The sequence below is a fragment of the Ischnura elegans genome, chromosome 11, assembly GCF_921293095.1.
Source record: "Ischnura elegans chromosome 11, ioIscEleg1.1, whole genome shotgun sequence".
Lineage (NCBI taxonomy): Eukaryota > Metazoa > Arthropoda > Insecta > Odonata > Coenagrionidae > Ischnura > Ischnura elegans.
In genome coordinates, this window is record NC_060256.1 from 101,083,889 (window position 1) to 101,102,445 (window position 18,557).

The window sequence follows — 18,557 nt, forward strand, 5'->3', positions numbered from 1 at the left end:
CCAATGAGACAGTCCCCTGACTTGTTTCTGGTATGGTGGAGTTTGTTCTAATATTCACCAGAAGAAAACAGGAATGTATAAAATAGTATACAGTGACAGATATAAAGTGGACGGAATGAGTTTTGTTCTCATTTATGAAAATACGGAAATGTCCGTGATCAGTCCTCTTTGTGTTAATGTCACAACTTTTCCGTGTTCACCTCCTATGATGGCCAACAGCATGTATGGGCATTTAGGTGAGAGGCAAAATAGTAAGTTGTTACAGTAGACTCCCGTTATTACGAAGTTCACGGGACCAAAAAACGGGAGGTTTGTAATGACGAAGTTTGTTTGAACTTTGTTATTAAAAACCTCCCGTTTAGAAAACTTTTAGGAATCGATGAAAAAAAAACAGTATAATATAAACGCGATTAATTATGCGCTAATATATAAAACAAGAAAGTTTGTTTTAGTTTCTCAATAGAAACATGTGGCATAATGAAATCGATGGTTCATATCTTCCCAAATACAGTAAGTCATCGATATACGAACTACAGTAAAACCCCTCTTTTACACTTTTGAGGGGGACAAGGAAAAAAAGTGTAAATCGCGGGAAAGTGTAAAATCGAGGTTAGGCACAATTTAATGAAAAATAACCCCTTATATATAGTTAAATGTTCTATTTTTCTTATGAATCTTGTTCTAAATGAATAGTAAGTATAAAACCTTAAATTATGATAACAAAAAATTCTTTATTAGTACTGAACTCTCTGTGAGGTAGATCATACAAAACATCAGTCTTCTGAAAGAGATCCTTTAACACAGAACGATAAATAAGTAAATACTGATAAATGAGTCAAACGGATAAACATTTTCCATTAGCTCCTTAAACATAAAAGAATCTTCTAAAGTAAAAATATTTTAACCTTTGGACAAACTAAACAAAAATATTTGACCTAAAATCCATTTAACATTTAATTAAAAAATCTACCATAACTCTCAAAAAGTCTTCTTAAAATTGAAAGCAAATAATTTTATATCACCGAGTTTAAATTAAATATTCTGGGATGAATTCAGTGATGAAAAAAGAAGCACCATTACAATATGTTCTTTTAATTAGCCTTCTTCTGGAAATATTCCATTATCTTTGTTTGCTTAGTCATTTTATTTGTGCAAATTATTTCTACTCTTTTTAAAACATCTGGGATTTTTGGACTTTCCAATGACAAATGGCCTCAACTTTTCACTACCATTAGCATTAGCACCTAACAATACTGTTAAACGAGCATTGCTATGCTTTCCATCATGGCAAGATTCACCTCTAAACTCTAAAGTCTTATGGGGAAGTGTATTGAAAAAAAGGCCTGTCTCATCTAAATTGAAAATGTCTTTTGGAGCATACCCTTCTGTATGCTCACTTAAACAATGTTCCTTCCACTGTGCCACTGTTTGGGGATCAACACTATTGGACTCACCACAAATTGTTTTGTATACAACATTATGCCGAGTCTTAAACCTGCTTAACCATCCGTTTGAAGCCTTGAAGTCTTCAATTCCCAGCCTCATTGCCACATGTTGCGCTTTTTCCTTCAGAATAATTCCGCTGATGGGTATGTTAGAGGACCTGGTGCACTGAAACCATTCTTTTAAAATTTCTTCTAGTCTATCATATTTCGAGTACTTAACATATTTTTGCCTCTTTGCACTGGGTCCGCATTCCACTGCACTGGTTTCTATGTTTTTGCAAGTTTTAACAACAGTGTTTAATGTGGACACTGGAATCCCAAGTTCTTTGGCAAGGGAAACGCGTGAACCTACATGCGAGTCAACTCTTCCCAAAATTTTAATATTATCTTCTATTGAAAAAGTTTTCCTCTCTCGTTTCTGGGCCATTCTGTATTTGATTCGCGTTTATAGACGCTGTCACGAAAAAAAGCAGGGAAAAAGAGATAACGATTAAAACAACTTTTAAATTAATCGTCAATAATATCGTCAATTGTCAAATAGCATCAAACCAATCTTAGGATTGTTGACTAATGATGATGAAAATTAATCGAAGAACTTGGTAATAATGTACGCGAAGGAGAACACCCAGTGCATGGATCATCACGAGAACGACCACGAATATAAACATAGCGTCTATATTCGTAACTACGATGCTTACAAGTGAAGTGGAAAACCTACAATTCTTACCACCAACAAATGGAATGAAATTTAAACTTCGCAAACAACCTGTCTCAAGAAATCCCGCGATAGTGTGGTCAGAAACAGATGAAGAAGGAATTATTGTAGTAGTTCAAAGAGGCCGTATTAATGACAGTGGCACTGGTGACAGGTATTCCAAAAAGGCAAGGAGGTTGTAAATACAGCTTCTTTTCCTATATTTACAACCTTCTTGCAAAAAGGTTATCCCTACCTCCAATCTCTAACACACTTTCTTCTTGATTACAGTGCGCTATCCGCCATGTTCCCTTTGGCGGCTTGGCGTAAAAAGCGGGTCATTTGAAATTTCATTAGCGTAAATGCGGGGAAGACTTAACATTGTAGAGATACTTAAATCATCGGGACTTGATGAAAATGTTGTAAATTGCGGGAAAACGTATATTGCGGGGGCGTAAAACCGAGGTTCTACTGTAGTTGCGTTCCGAGACTTTGTTCCTAAGTTGATAAAGCTACAGTCGAGCCGCCGAGGGCTGCCCGAAGACAGGTCTAGTCTGGAGAAGGGTGCAAGGTTGCCTGGGAAGAAAGCAAAACGCCTACGTCACTTGTAAACAAAAGCGTTCCCTGAAGAAAGGAGCTTGAAGAGACAATGAAGGTGAAGTACCCAAAAGGAAGAATCTTTTGTTTTTTGCGATTCGAAGAAAGGGCTTGTTTTGGTGATTCTGGCTTATTTTGGTGCTCCATTTGCATGTGACAACGCTGCATGACAAGGCGGTGGTGTGAGGTGCGTTTGGGGGACAGTGATTGGCTGCAAGCCGTGCTGGTGCAGGGTTTTCCGCCATTCCTTCTGTGCTGTCATCGGACAGCCCTCGTTAACCAGACTGAATGCAAGGAATCGAGGAGTACAGTTATCCTGCATAATGCAGCACTTCATCACAATTGTGCACTAACTCATGATTATGACGAACTCATCTAGCTGGCCATGCGATGCAGCCAGAGCAGAAAAATATCGCTCTCCGCAGAAAGGAAGAACGGGCAAAACGCTGAACAGTTCCTAACTTCACACTGGATTAAATCTCACTTTGTTCAAATTATGCCCAAAGTGCAAGTTCCTCTATGCCACACCATGTCGCATTGGCCTAATCAAAAGGTGCCACTTTTGAAAGTTGAAATTTTTGAATGCTCGTATCTCTGAAAGTTCATAAATCAAATGTGCGTAGGAAGAGGACAAACTGTAAGTCCAATTTACGAGTGGTTATGAGTGAGTAACCATGATTCCACAGGAATGATGCTTATTATATGATGTTGCGTGTAAACTGAAGAAAGAACCACAATTGACGCATTGAGCACAGTACACGAGAACTTAAACATGGCGTAATTATTAAAACTTAGTGTAGTGTATATCCACCTAAATGCCATTGCTATTTCGTGTAACTTCGTAATAAAGTTCATTTTGTAACTGCCTGGACTGAGGTTCGTAATAATGAAATTTTCGTCGTAACATTTCTTTTACTATAGATTGGATCGGCCTTTTTGTCGGGACCAACGATTTGCTTCATAATTATGAGAACTTCGTAATAAAGTTCTTTGTATAAACGAGAGTCTACTGTATCGAAATATGGGCGTGGAAGATGGATACAGTATGCTGGGTTGATAAGCTGTGTATATGTAAAAGGGTCTTAAGTAAAGCAGAAGGAGGAGGATAGAGCATAAAGGTAGCAGGTTGGCTCAGATGATTTTATTTTATATTAGTGTTGGGATTAGAAGGTTTTGTTGAGAATGCAAGTCGAAGGGAATGAAAATTGGTCAATGTGTGAGAAAGTGAAGGCTCAGCTGGTTCTAGTGGAAATGCACCCATTCCCCTATTTCTTTTGTGCCAAAATATCAAGAAATCTGTATCTTTTGTTTTCTGACCATCACCCATTTCTCTAGCCACGTGCTACAAAAAACCACTGCCCTTACCCTTTGGCTGATAAGTTGATATGTCAAGAGATGAGGCCAAATGATTCACCCCTCTCACCTCATGCATGTGGCTCATTGTTTCTTACACCCTAATCAGCAATTCTGTCCCTCAGTAAAAGGTTCCTTCCTAAAGCTTGATTCGCATGATCAGCGACAGCTTTTCGTGGACCATAGGAGTGATTGCTTAGCCCATCATTCCCTGAATCATATGGTCATTCTGCCATCCCTTTTTCCACTGCTTTTCGTGTTTACAACTGTGATTCCATTGAAAGCCAATTGAGGCAATGCAATCCCTGTTAGTGGCTGTGCATTCTTAATGGCCGAGGGATTAAAAAAGGGTCGTGCCTTGTGATGGAGAAGGGATTGGAATTCCCATCCATTTTCAGAAAATGATCTCACGTTAAATGGTCATTATTGGAGTGATCACTGGAAGTATTGCTTAAATGCATTGCATAGAGAAAATGATCATGCTTTTTCAAGTAAACGAGCCAAAAATCTTATGACATTGTCAATTCATGAAATGTGGGAGACAGCTTTTATGTTTTCTATTTAAAATTTACATAGGATCAATGAGGAAGATTTTTTTCGTCGTAAATTAGCTCAGCATTCCATCTTCCATAGAACTCTTTTAATGCATCTCTTTATGATCTTTTGATCTCTTGAAGATTATGATTATATCCGGTGGAGAGATTCATTTGAGACCTATAGATAGAAAAGTGAAATACTCATATTGGGGTCATTCCACCTCATTTAAAAAAATTAGGATTTCAGATTTGGATCAAAATTTTCCTGTATGGAAGTATAGTAATCACTAGAGTCAAAATACCCCTAGACAGTTTTTACAATGAGTGCTTGCTAAGTCGTGGTTGTCTCTAAATTCAAGATACCTGGCCTGTCCTTGTTTCATGACCCTCATCGTTTTTCCCAGGATCTGGCCTGCAGTGCTTCGCCAAGCGACCTATGGCACCATTAAGTTTGGCACCTATTACTCCCTGAAGAATGCCATCATGGGGGAAGAGGTGAGGGTGGCTGGGGCACCAAGGTCACACGGCGCCACGCGAACCGACATTGCGTGTGCTGTGGTTGCGGGTGCTGTCTCAAGTGCCATTGCCAACCCAACAGACGTGCTGAAGGTGCGGATGCAGGCGCGGCCCGTGCTGGTGCAGCCAGGCGCGGTGGGGCCTGCTGGTGCCGTGGCTGGGGTCACCACTGCAGCTGCCAGGGACCCGCGCACGATGGGCCTCGTGGCATGTTTTGCGAGCGTTTACCGACAGGAGGGCTTTCGGGGCCTCTGGCGGGTGAGTTGGATGGAGCACATTGCCAATGTCTTCAATCTTGGTACTGCTCTCTCAATTTTGGCTCAGCTCAACAAATGCATGTTTTGATGCTTTTTCATGCAAAATTTTGACCGTGGCCAAAAATCTGTTTAAGCTTAAATTTTTGAAGTAGTCTGCTTAGAAATACATTTGTCAGGGTGGAATACAATAGGACAGCATTTTTACGCCCCCACAATTAACATATCATGATAATTACGACTTAAAGTTCCAATGATTCCTCTCTCTTACAGAGTAATGTCCATCCCTTATCAGCAAAATTTGAAATGTCTCACCATTTACGGCAGAAAGCAGTAGGTGGAAAAAATTAATGCAAAGCTCATTGGCATCTGAGTAGGGCCAGCTCAGGAACTGCTTGAGGATGACTGTCTTCCAAAATTTTGTCCAATTAATGTTCTAATACAACTGTGAATTTTGATAATACTTTCCTCTTGTACCGGAAAAATTCAATCGTATGCATTGGGGTAAGACAATGCGTAAAAGACCCAACTAGGAAAATTTCTGAATTTTGCCTGTCTTACTCAGATTGGAGTTTACTCTTGCAGGGGCATCTGCGAACACAGTCAAAATTTTGGACATTAGAACTTGTTGAGACCGCAAAGGTTCCACTGGTGTGCTGAGTATGTACAGTGTCATGCTATGAGCCAGGGGTGCCACACAATGTGGACATTTATGTAATCTCAAAAACGTCACAGTAACTTAGTCTCAGGGGCAGAGGATGGTTATTGAATTCTTTAGCGCTTACTCATTTGCTCAAATTTAACTCCTGACTTGCATCATTGTTTGGGACAGCAAAAAAGTTTGTCTTTGCTAAAAAATCTATCTAGTAAGCCGCTGAAAGTATACTAGAACCTTTGCATCATTTTTAGCGGAATAATTCTCTCTCCTCCACTCCCTTTTGAGGCATTTACTTAAGTGATTGGTGCTTAACCGAAAGATGAATTGGTTGAACTGCATTGAAGATGAACTGGTGGTGCATACAATGTAAAAAGAAAATAAAAGTAAATGACTGGAATTGTTGATAAAAAATGCTTGGCAGGAAATCATTCGGATACAAGTAAAGAGAAGGCAGGCAAGGATGTGACAGTATGGTAAAGCATATGTGCTGGGTTTGGAAAACTTCCAAGATTCAATTTTATCCAGAAAATATCCTGCATTTATAATAGGAAATTGATCTAAGAATATATAAATAATGGCTAAAATTTATGTGGAAAAAGTATCTCTCCATGAGTTCTATCAAAATCAAATACAGTCGAATCCGGATCTAATGTCTTCGCATTTAACTTTTTTCCTCATTTAGCATTTATTTTTTTGGGTCCCGATTCATTCCCTATTAGGACAATGTAAAAATTGTCCGTATTTAGTCTTTCCGCATTTTGCGTTTTTCCGCAAATATGGTCATAAAAAATTTTCCCGCACAAGATTTTTTTGCCCGATTTAACGTTTTTTCATGATGGTTCATGCAAATGATTATCCAAATCTTTGAATTTCTGCTCATCAACAAGAAGAGTCTCATGAAAGTTTACCAAGAGTCAATAGAATCTACCGGGGAACGCTTCTTCAACTGCTTTCTTCCGCGAACACAGCGCTGGGACCTTCAACTCGCAAGCTGGGTGATTTGTCTTCTCGTAATGTTTCGCTCCCCTTCTGATCCAAACACCCGGCACTTTTTGTATCAGATCCGATCTAATGGAGCAAAGTCATCCCTTAATAACCTCGAACTACCTTATCCTTCACTTCTTGAACTTGACTTCGATGATACGTGACGACTTATGACACGAGTTATCCTCCGAGGGCCGCTACAATAATGTTTTCTCGTAATGTTTTCAATTGATGGCTTATGCCCCTTTCAACTCTACTCCCTACGGGCAGTCCATTATTAGCCCAATATTTTTCCAGTCGGCTACTTTCTCTTTTCAAAAGAGGAGGCCCAATATCAATTGCGCAGTTCACTAGAAGATTCTTTCTGTAATCCATTCCAAGGTCAGTTTCCACGGAGGAACAGCGAAAGAACAGAGGAAGTGTTTCCCCTGTCATGACCGTGAGTGAGAGCATTCTTTCCTTACGGAACTATATTATTTTACATCGTAATTTAGATATCCTGGAGCCCATTTAGGGACATGCGGCTGGTTGATATCGCTGTCGATTCAAAGATATTTATCTGGTGTTATTTTATGTCAAAAGAGAATGACAATCGGAGTTTTGAAGAACTATCATGGTCCATATGACTCTCAATAAATCGCTCATTTTGTAAAAAAAATCACTGCATAATCACGGGAAAGTAGATTAGCGCGGAAAAATACGAAAATCTGCCAGGTGGTTGACTTCGACATCATAACCCTGACGAAATTGCCGAATTCCAGAGGCACTGACAATTTTTCAGATGAAATCCAGTTCTGCTGAAGATTAAACCTTTTCACTTAACAGAGTTTAGTTAATCCTTACTCAAGGTCCAACCAAATTTTATCAAAAGCTGCCAAGAAACATGGTGAGTCGGAGTTAAGGCGATCAGCATGCCATGTAAGCAACTTCTCCCGGCTCCATTCGACCTGCATGAGGCTGCGGATATATGACAACGAATCTGGTGTCATCATCGAGTTGAATCACCATCGACTAGTACGCATACTAGAAATAAGATTCTCCTTTTTTGGATGACCTCGAACTCCAAAATGTGCGCACAGGAGTCTCTTTAAGGGCTCTGTAAGGGCTCCTCGTTTCGCCGAGGTTATTTAATAATAATAATAATAATTTTATTGGTCCCAGGACTTTACATTGTAAAATATAGGACATGTCATACACAAAAATAAATACATACACAATCAAAATCAGAATCAGACACTTCTGTGGTAGGCAAATTCCTCTAGAAACTGAGTTGTGCTATAATAGCTTTTGTTGACTAGAAAGAGTTTAAGATTAGATTTGAAAATTGCCGTTGTAGAAGCTTTTTTTAAGGTTGGCGGTAGAGCATTATAAACCTTGATAGCCATGTGAAAAGGGCTCTCATTGTACATTGCCGTGGAGTGGCAGTACATGTGTACATCCCCACTATGGCGAGTGGAGTGTCCGTGCACTTGAGCATTGGTAGTGAGATCTTTTATATTATCTTTGACATGCATACACAAGTGGTATATATACATAGAAGGTAATGTTAGGAGTTTTAATTCCCTGAAATAGGGTTTGCAAGATTTCCAAGGGGGTATCTTTGCTATATACCTTATACTTTTTCTTTGTATTGCGAAAACTCTACGAAATCCCGGCGACGATCCCCAGAAAACAATTCCATAGGACAAATGGGATTCAAAATAACCATAATATACCATTTTTAGAACATTTAAATCAACAATATCTACCAGATTTCTCAGAACATATCCACTTTTAGCCAGGGTTGAGCATAGGGCATTGGTATGGGTCTCCCAATTTAGGGAATCATCAATAGCTAGACCTAGAAACTTGGTGCTATTTACCCTCTCTATGGGCTGACCATTTAAGAATACCTCTAACTGAGGCACTTCCCTCTTTTTTTTAAATTGAATGTAATTCGTTTTCTTAACATTTACAGAAAGTTTATTAAGGTTGAACCACTTTTCTAGGAGTAGTAGTGAACTCTCCAGCTTCGTTTGCAGCAACTTAGGATCCCTGTGGCTCATTGCTAGAGATGTATCATCAGCATATAATACTATATCATTGTTTTTAATAAACCTCGGCAAATCATTGATGTATAGTAAGAATAAGAGGGGCCCCAAAATACTGCCCTGTGGTACCCCTACATTTATTATTTCTATGGGTGATAAGTAGTTTGTAACAATGTTGTTGATGCCTGTACCCTCAACCTCTACCATCTGTTGCCTATCCTCTAGATATGATTGCAACCATTTATGAACGATTCCCCTGATCCCATAGTGCTCACATTTAATGAGAAGGATTTTGTGATCTACTGTGTCAAATGCACGAGAAAGGTCATTGAATATACCCACCGAGAATTCATTCCTGTCCCATGAGGTCATGATTTTTTTCAGAAAGCATGCAATAGCATCATTGGTGCTTCTCCCCTTTTGGAATCCAAACTGTTCCATGTTTAATAATTTGGATTGGACGACATAGTTCATAATTCTGTCTCTCATCAATAGCTCAAAAATTTTAGATATATTAGTCAGCAAGGATACTGGCCGGTAATTTCCTATGTTGTCCACATCACCTTTTTTGTGGATCAGTTTTATTTTAGCTATTTTTAAATAGTTTGGAAACTCACCCTTATTAAAGGACTCATTTATTATGAAAGCTAAGGTAATTTATAACGTTAAGTTGGCAAAATTCCAGAAAACCTCTCTTTTACTAGATATTCGGAAGTTAAGAATTTGGGATTAGCGATCTTCTGCTGTCCCTTTATTTCAATCATCTATATTGATGCAGCAACCATTTTTCGAGTACCCACTTACACCCTTATGTAAGTCTCTCGGGTCTGCAGGAGGCCACAGAGGGAATGCGAGGAAGGGAATTAAGGAATTAATAACCAATTCCCGGTCTTTTCCATAACTCCTCTTCATTCGCGTTCAGATATATCCATCCCGCAAGTCGTCCCCAAACCAACTCTCAACGTCGTGTCTTCTTCCCACCAACGTATCCGCCAGCTTGCAGTTCCCAGCCCTTCCTCACCGGATGCAGGGAGGGGTGGGAGGAAGGCATTATGTATCTGCTTGCTCTACAGCTAACCATGGTGGGAATGCAATAATAATAATAATATCTTTATTTGCCCAACGATCTAGTACATTAGTAATGGACAAGATATAAGGCACGTCAATAATACATGTAAATACAGAAAAATACAGATATACATAATTAATCAGGAATAATTACCTGTTAATATATTTACATAAAGAGTTAAAATGCACCGTCAAAGTATTCATCAACTGAATAATACATTTTAGCCAGAAGTAGTTTTTTTAACTCGGCTTTAAACAAATTAGAATTATTCACATTTTTAATATCTGTCGGTAATTTGTTAAAAAGTTTGATGCCCATTTCTGTGGGCCCCATTTTAGTAACTCTGGTGCGTACAAAATTGTGATGAATATCACTTTGTGACCTAGTGTAATGACAATGTACAATGTTATTCAAAGTGAAATTTTTAAGGTTATTCTTTACATACATAACAGTTAACAATATATATACACACGGAATAGGTAGTACAAGCAGTTCTTTAAATATTGGTCTACTGGGAGACCTATAGCCTTTATGAGCAATTATTCTCATGGCCCGTTTTTGTAGACAAAATATTTTAATGGATTTATAAGTTGATCCCCAGAAAATTACACTGTAAGTAACATGTGAATAAAAGTCACTGTAATATAGGTTTAGTAAAGTTTTCCTTTCCACTGTGGAACTGAGCTGTCTCAGCAAGTAACATGTAGAACTAAGTTTGCCGCTGATATATACAATGTGGTCTGCCCTGGACATTTTGTACCGTATAAGCTTGTGTAAGAGGCGCACACGTGTAAGAGGCGCACCCCTATTTTGAGGATCGAAGCTATAAAGAAAAAAAATTTTGCGACTTTTTTTGTCCTATCGTGCGGTGTTGCAGACGTATGCCTGGAATTTCGACAGTTATCGAAATGTCCTCTTTCAGTACTATTAGAAAAAGGAAATTTTGATAACTGCGGCGGCATAAGAGGGAGTAGAAAGAGTTCCGATCCTCTCTTTGCATACGCCATCGCTCTACATTGCTTGTCCTACTCACGAACAATTTTGTTTAAAAGCTCTCGCAGGAGTATTGCAATAGAATTGCAGCCGTGGAAAATTTTAAAGCAAAACACGACAGGCAAATGGCATGAGCTTTCCCAAGAGATTGAACAACAATCGGGGCAATCTCAGCGCCGTAGGATAATAACCACGTCGTAGATTTAAGGCCCCTTGCACACACACCGATTTTGGACGGCCGGTAAAATATCGGCCGTCCACATTCCAATGGTGAACAATGGGAGAGCATTGGAGTTTGCACACGTACCGACCACACGCCGGCACCGGTAAAATGCCGTTTAGCTGCCGGCTATTGTCACTGTGGATCGCCGGCGCCGGCTCAAAAACTTAGCAACGTATCGTTTGACCGGTAAAAATCCGGCGTGTGTGCAAGCATCGCTTCGCCGGTAAAATATCGGCCAATATTTTACCGGCCGTCCAAAATCGGTGTGTGTGCAAGGGGCCTAACGGAACTACACTCGGCTCTCCATCAGCTAATGCCTCTGCCGTTTTTTTCCTTTCCGAGACTCCACAGGAAAATATCAAGTTACAGGGGAACAATGGAAACGTGTTTCATCCCTACCCCATTCCACCAACTGACCTTTTTCGGTAAACCACGTTCAATTCCCCGAGTTTCTTGAGGTCAAATGCTACGTGAGTCACCTTCTGAGCTCGAAGATATCTCGATATCTTTCAGCAATTGTATGACACGCACGAGGTTCTAATAAGAATTAGACCTAACGCGACGTATATCTTACAGCATTTAAGTTTTTTGAGCTCTAATTGATTGACACAAAGATTTATAGCTAAAATAAGGCTATTAATATTCAACATAGTCCAAACAGCACAATTTCGGAAGAAACAAGCGTAGCATAAGCGCATTCAAACAAGACGCGACGGACTGGAAACTCAGGCAACGCAAACTGCGTATATCACATTGCTGCGCCTTCGCCCCTTCGCTTTAAAGGCAACGACGTCACATGCAAGATCGGACGTGTTCTTCCCTTTCTCCTTCGCTCGTAGCTTTAAATACGGAGGGGAGGGAGCCCTCTTCCCCTCGACCTCTCCTTCAGCGCTCTTCACTTATAAGCATTTCCGATTTCTTCTATCCACCATTAAGTCCAACAGTGAGCACACTCGTTCGAATTTTTTCAACCGCAGGTTTTGACACCAATATTACTATATGCAGTATAAATGCCTCGGGATGCCCACTCGCGGCAATAAATTTAGCGCGCGCTCCGGAGCGAATCGCCCCGCGCGATCTTTTCAATGTTCACCTCTGGGGTACCGACGTGACGGCGCGATGCTTGCAAAAAATTCAAACAGAAGCATTTTAAAAATACGTCTCCAAGGGAGAAACTCCCCTGCCTGCCGCTTGATTTTGACCCAGGGTTTCAGATGACTGACTCACGCTGAAAACCAAGGCCACTCAGTTCCCCTTGAACTTGCAACCGGGGGGAAGATAAGAAGTTTGTGTAAGAGGCGCACCCCCATTTTCGGCTGCAATATCTGGGAAAAAAGGTGCGCCTCTTACACGAGCTTATACGGTAATTCAGATGTATTCCTAAGAATTTACAGTTATCCACTTGATGAATAGGTTTACTGTTCAGACTTACACTGATGTTTTCTGATGGTGGGCCACTAGTCTTAAAGTGCATTAAATTGCTTTTGTTAGGGTTAATATTTAAAAAGTTATCCTTTGACCATTTACTGATCTCATTTGAAATTAACTGAGCTTGGTCAATCAATGATTGTTCAGAATTGGATGACACTATCACTGTCGTGTCATCAGCATATAAAACTGGTGTATTATTGTGATTACAAGATAAGGATGATGAAAGGTCATTTACATATAATAAAAATAACAGTGGACCAAGAGTTGATCCTTGTGGAACACCCACTGTTGAATGACGCGCAGTTGAGGTATATTTGACTCCATCAAATTTTATGGTCACCACCTGAGATCTATTGTGTAGATATGATTTTATCCATTGATGCGGAATACCCCTAATGCCCAATCTATAAAGTTTAATCAATAGCTGGTCATGATTTACAAGATCAAATGCTTTAGTAAAATCATAGAATAAAGCCATAGTTTCATTTCTATTATCAATAATTTGACTCACACAGCTGTAAGTGTTGCCCAGTCTCTAAGTGACTGGTGCCAACAAAACTTTCTTAAACTGAATATTGATAAGTCTAGTTTCATTTACTTCTGTAACAAAAACAAATTGCCTGCTGATATATCAGTTGCCATAGATGGTAAATCTATCCCTCAAAAGTCTAGCACTAATTTTCTTGGAGTTGTGCTCAATAAATCTATATCTTTGGATGAGCACATTTGCAAAACACGTGGTAGGCTAAGCTCCATATGCTTTCTCATTAGAAATATAAGATATTCTGTAAATGTCAAGGTACTATTATCTATTTATTACAGTGAATTTTATTCTATTGTTATATTTAGTATCTTGTTTTGGGGTTCCTCTGCCCATGCTGATTTTATTTTTAAAATACAAAAAAGGGCTGTTCGGCTTATGAGCAATGCTCCTTGTGATGCACCTTGTAAGCCTCTTTTCAAAAAACTGTCAATATTACCAATCCCATGCATATATATTTATATTGCAATTATGCATGTTCGTAATAACATATCTGAATACGTGACAAATGACAATAGGGTGGTTTCCTATTATTTTTTTATTGCTTTAATCGAAAGATTATTACTCCTGGAGTACGTATTTCACGCTTTTAGATTTTTAAATGACAACATCTATTTTTCGCGATTAAATGAAAAGTGAAAATTTTCAAGCGCGCGAAAACGCGACGCTTAAGTATGAATGCCGGGAAATATCTCCGTACGTCGTATTTCTGGTTCCCCCTCCCGCCCAGTGAGGTGACCTTGAGGCGAGGCTTAGCGCTGATACGTCGCAGGATGCTAGCGGATAGCTGAGTACCTTGCTGGATGGTAGCGCTTGGCTTAAAAAAGGTATATTAATACCTTATCAAACGAAGAAAACTTTCCGACCATAGGCAGTTTTAATAGGTGATTATTAAGACATGTTTCCCTGAGCTCTGTGCCTCATGCATGCATTGGTAACCTCAGACGATGTATAACTCCTATCCTCTCGTGTAGAAACTAGGTCCCTGTGACGTCATGCGGAGTGGAATCGTGTGGGCGCCAGTCTGGCCTTTTTCAAATGAGGATAAAATTTGACCCTTGCCATTCGTCTAAACCGGTATTTCAAAAACCAAATAATTTGTGTATTATGAATACACTAATGGTGGGTAACGAATCGCAATCAATGCCTTTCGTTTTCTTTGATGAAGGAAACTACCCTATTGCCATTCTCACTACACGAGAGCTTGTAAAGATCTACATCAACCATTTGTTAGAACACAAAATGTTGCTCTTGGACCCAAGTCAATGGGATTAAGGCTTTATAATAGCTTACCAAAGGAAATTAAACATGAAGCAAAGAAACCTATGTTCAAAAAAAGTTATTAACTTTTCTTAAAACTGAAATGTTTTATTCTGTAAAGGAGTTTTTGAAAGTGTGATTTTTTGTCTTGACGTGTCCTATATTTGTATATGTAGTACCACAAATCTCTGGACAAATAAATGTATTATTATTATTACCGCATATCTCCGAATATAGTCCCCCTCCGAATATAGTCCCCCTCCGAATATAGTCCCTCCCCAATTTTGAGACCTCAGTTTTGGGAAAAATTTTTAAATGTAAAGGAAGGCAATTTTTCTGTGGTTAGCAAGTTAAGATTCTAGATTCGATAAAAACCATTATTTTCTGTGAAGATTAAGAACAAATCTGTTAGTATCCAAGGCTATTGTATTTTTTAAACCTTCACAAATTATTAATATTTTTGATTTCCAAATGACTACAGACAATGTCAATATATAAGCTTTAACTTAAAGCCCATAAACAGTATTGCATTTGGCCCTGAAACTTCCTTAGATCCAGTGTAACACACCCATCAAGTCATCACAAATCCAAGTGAACTGAAGAATTTAGGAAATCTAAATAAAATTGTGTTAAATAAATTATAAATATTATAAAAATATTGCTATCAAATGCCTGCTAAGCAAAATAATTAAACTACAGGACTTACAAAGTAATAAAATTAAGAAATAAACTTTTTCCAACAAACATTAAAACTGAAAAAAATTATATCAATTTTCGATGCCTCGTCGCGAATCATTGCATAAGTTACACAAAGAGCTTCTGCTCTGCATTTGCGCACAAATTCGACGATATTTACCTCTAATTCTTTGAATTTGCCGCATCAAGACCCCCGAAATGACTTCCGCGATGTATTAGCGCTTTGCAAGCGCTGTGAATACTATGATTTACGGCGTATTCTGCAACGGCTATTTTTAAATTGGCATCGAAACTCCGTCTTTGATGGCCTCTAATCTGCCGCAGGATTGATCCTCATCTTTCTACTTGATCCATCACCTCACTGTTGAACGTAAAATTATTTTTAATAAAGAAAATATCGCGGAAATAATTGCGAAACGTTATGCGACGTAATTTATCGATCCTACTTACCCTGGCGAATTGAAGATATTCCTCAATAAATTGATCACACTTTCGATGCTGAGTCGCTGTATTTCGATCAAATGCAGTAATGCCGGCGCTTCTGGTTTAAAGTCGTCGATTATTGCGCCTTTTCAGAAACAAATGCGTCACCTATTGCGCATTCTTGTCCTGTGAAGGCGGTAAAGGCAGTGGTTGTAAACACGAACCGCACAGGCACACGGACGTATAGTAGCTACGGACGCAATGAATTGCTAAATCGTCACGAAAGGTTCACTTTATCTGTTTATTTTTTGCAATGATTTAAATCGTGTTACTATTAAATGAGTGACGGGTATATATACTATTGATTCAATTCTAGTGTTCGATTAGTGTGATAGTGTGTTTAGTTTTGATTTTAATTATTTATTGTTTTGCGTCATTAGTGATCAGTGTCGATTGAATTATTCTAACAATACTTTTCCAAGAAAAATTAGCGGCTACCTGATGGATTCCGTGAAAACGCATATTCGATATGCTATTTGAATCGGAAGAATCGTATCTGTACAACATTTGTGGTAAAAATTGTCTTAATTTCCGGTAAAACGTGGCAGTACTTATTAATATCTCCGATTATAATCCTTATAAATATACTCAAATAGAAAGACTACGAGAACATTAGCCATTATGCCGTTATTTATAACTTTATGGTCACCTTTAGTATGCTAAACTGGATTACGCTCGATTATAGTCCCCCCCTTACTTTTCCGCAGCCATTTTTGGAAAAAAAGGGGGGACTATATTCGGAGATATACGGTATTATTAATGGATACCAGTATTTTATCAATTGCATGAGTAATAGCAGTAACTGTGGATTTTCCTTTTGTAAACCCATGTTGATTGCTAGAAAGTAGGTTATGTTTATCTAAAAATGATACAAATCTTGAGTAGACTATTTTTTCAAAAATTTTGGAAAATGCATTTTGCAGTGCAATTGGCCTATAGTTATTCAAATCATCAGTATTACCTTTATTCTTATAAGAGGGCACAATCTTAGACACTTTGAGCGAGTTTGGAAAAATTCCAAGTCTCAGAGATTCATTAACTAAATGCAGAAATGGAGACTTAATCATATCATAGCTGAGGTATATTACATTACCAGGGATCTCATCAACACCAGAACTATAACTGTATTGGCATGAATGTGCTATTACTGACTTTAGCTCTATTTCATTGGAGGGCATCATAAAGATAGAAGGTGCCTTAAACGCTGCAGAAGTAGTGCCAGGACTTACAGCTGAGGTGTCAGGTAACAAATTAAAATGCTTATTAAAAGCATCAGCTAGATCATACATACATTTTGACTTTTCACTAGAAGTGAATTGAAAGCTGGGTAAGACATAGCTGGGCAAGTCATCGTGACACTTACACTTTCTTATTATATTAGAAATGATTTAGTCACCCACATGTCACTTTTACAGAAAAAATTTTAAAAGCTCATCAAGGCAACTGAAATATGCGTAAAAATGGAATCATTACTGTCCATAATAATATTCTGTGTGGGAATGCTTTTAAATTGATGCATATTTTAATTTTCTTAAAATATGTCATTAAAACCGTTGTCATCCTCTCATTACTTATTTTTACTACCCATTTTTTTGGCTGATTTCTGAAAAGTATTATCCAACCTTCATTGGGCAGAGAACACTTAAACACTGAAATTTTTGCTGCGTGCAGCACCTTTTAGTTAATTAAAATAATATTTTTTACTCATAAAAAGCCATTCCAATCATTACAGACCCTAAAACCTGAAAAAAAATGGCAAGTCCTCATTTAGTGTTTTTCCGCATTTAGTGTTTTAAAGTTTGTCCCCCCTGAAAAAGGTTAAATCAGGATTCTACTGTATTAATTATATTTTGATAAAAATGGAAAATAAATCTAGAAAGAAAATTAATCATATCATATTCACTTAATCATGAAGTCAATTTCCTCCAGATTAAATTTTTGTTATCTTTGTAGTTGTCACACTTACTTGGCTATATGTAAAAATCATAATCAATACTTTTTCTCATAGAAGTTTAATGCCAGGTTATAGAATGTAAAGCTAAGCTCTGATAAATGAACAGTAGTCTCTCATTACAGTAAACTCTTGATTTTACGAAGTCAGTGGGGGCGGAAAATTGGCACTTCGTAAAATCGAGTTTCATAAATTCAAACCTTTTCCAAGTCACGAAAAAATGTTCGCTTTTGTTTCTTCCGCCCTTTTTTGTCTTTAGTGGTCTTATTTAAATGTTTCTGTGGTTATTCTCGGTATTATTCATAGAAAAGGCTTTTTGTTATCGATTTATGCTGTGAAAGATCGTTAAATAATTATACCACCATAAAATTCCCATTTCTCGTTCATACTTCAACATCAACATCAACGATCGCTTAAGAAATTCCCGACCAGTTTAGAAAACGTAATCATTAGTGATGGGTCGATTCCAAAATTTTATCGATTCCGATCCCGATTCAGATTCTGACATTTCGATTCCGATTCTACCGATACCGATTCCATCGATTCTGATGCCATAGGCTCCAAGAAAAATATCACTTAATTCCAGGCAACAAGAAAACCACTTTTAAAAATATTACTCTGTGAAAGAGTCAGTCAAACAAAAGCATCTTTCATATCATCACTATGTAATTAAAATATAATAGCTAAATTTCAAAACAGAACATTCCTGAAAAGTGATGTTACATGATAGGTATTACTTTAGAATATTAACACTCATGTTTAAATTTAAAATAAAAGTATCTCCTTTAATATCTATCTTTTATTGATAATATCTTATCATTATCAATAATGTCTTACAAATTT

At 38.1% G+C, this 18,557-nt stretch overlaps 1 protein-coding gene across 4 annotated transcripts in view; it reads left to right on the forward strand.

Moving 5' to 3' along the window:
• The window catches only part of LOC124168120 (mitochondrial uncoupling protein Bmcp), a 110,712-nt gene that overhangs the window by 19,368 nt on the left and 72,787 nt on the right, over positions 1-18,557 (forward strand). For all 4 annotated transcript variants that reach the window (XM_046546242.1, XM_046546243.1, XM_046546244.1 and 1 more), the window contains exon 4: positions 5,030-5,399. In XM_046546242.1, the coding sequence (XP_046402198.1) occupies positions 5,030-5,399 (370 nt within the window). The remainder of the gene's footprint in view (positions 1-5,029; positions 5,400-18,557) is intronic.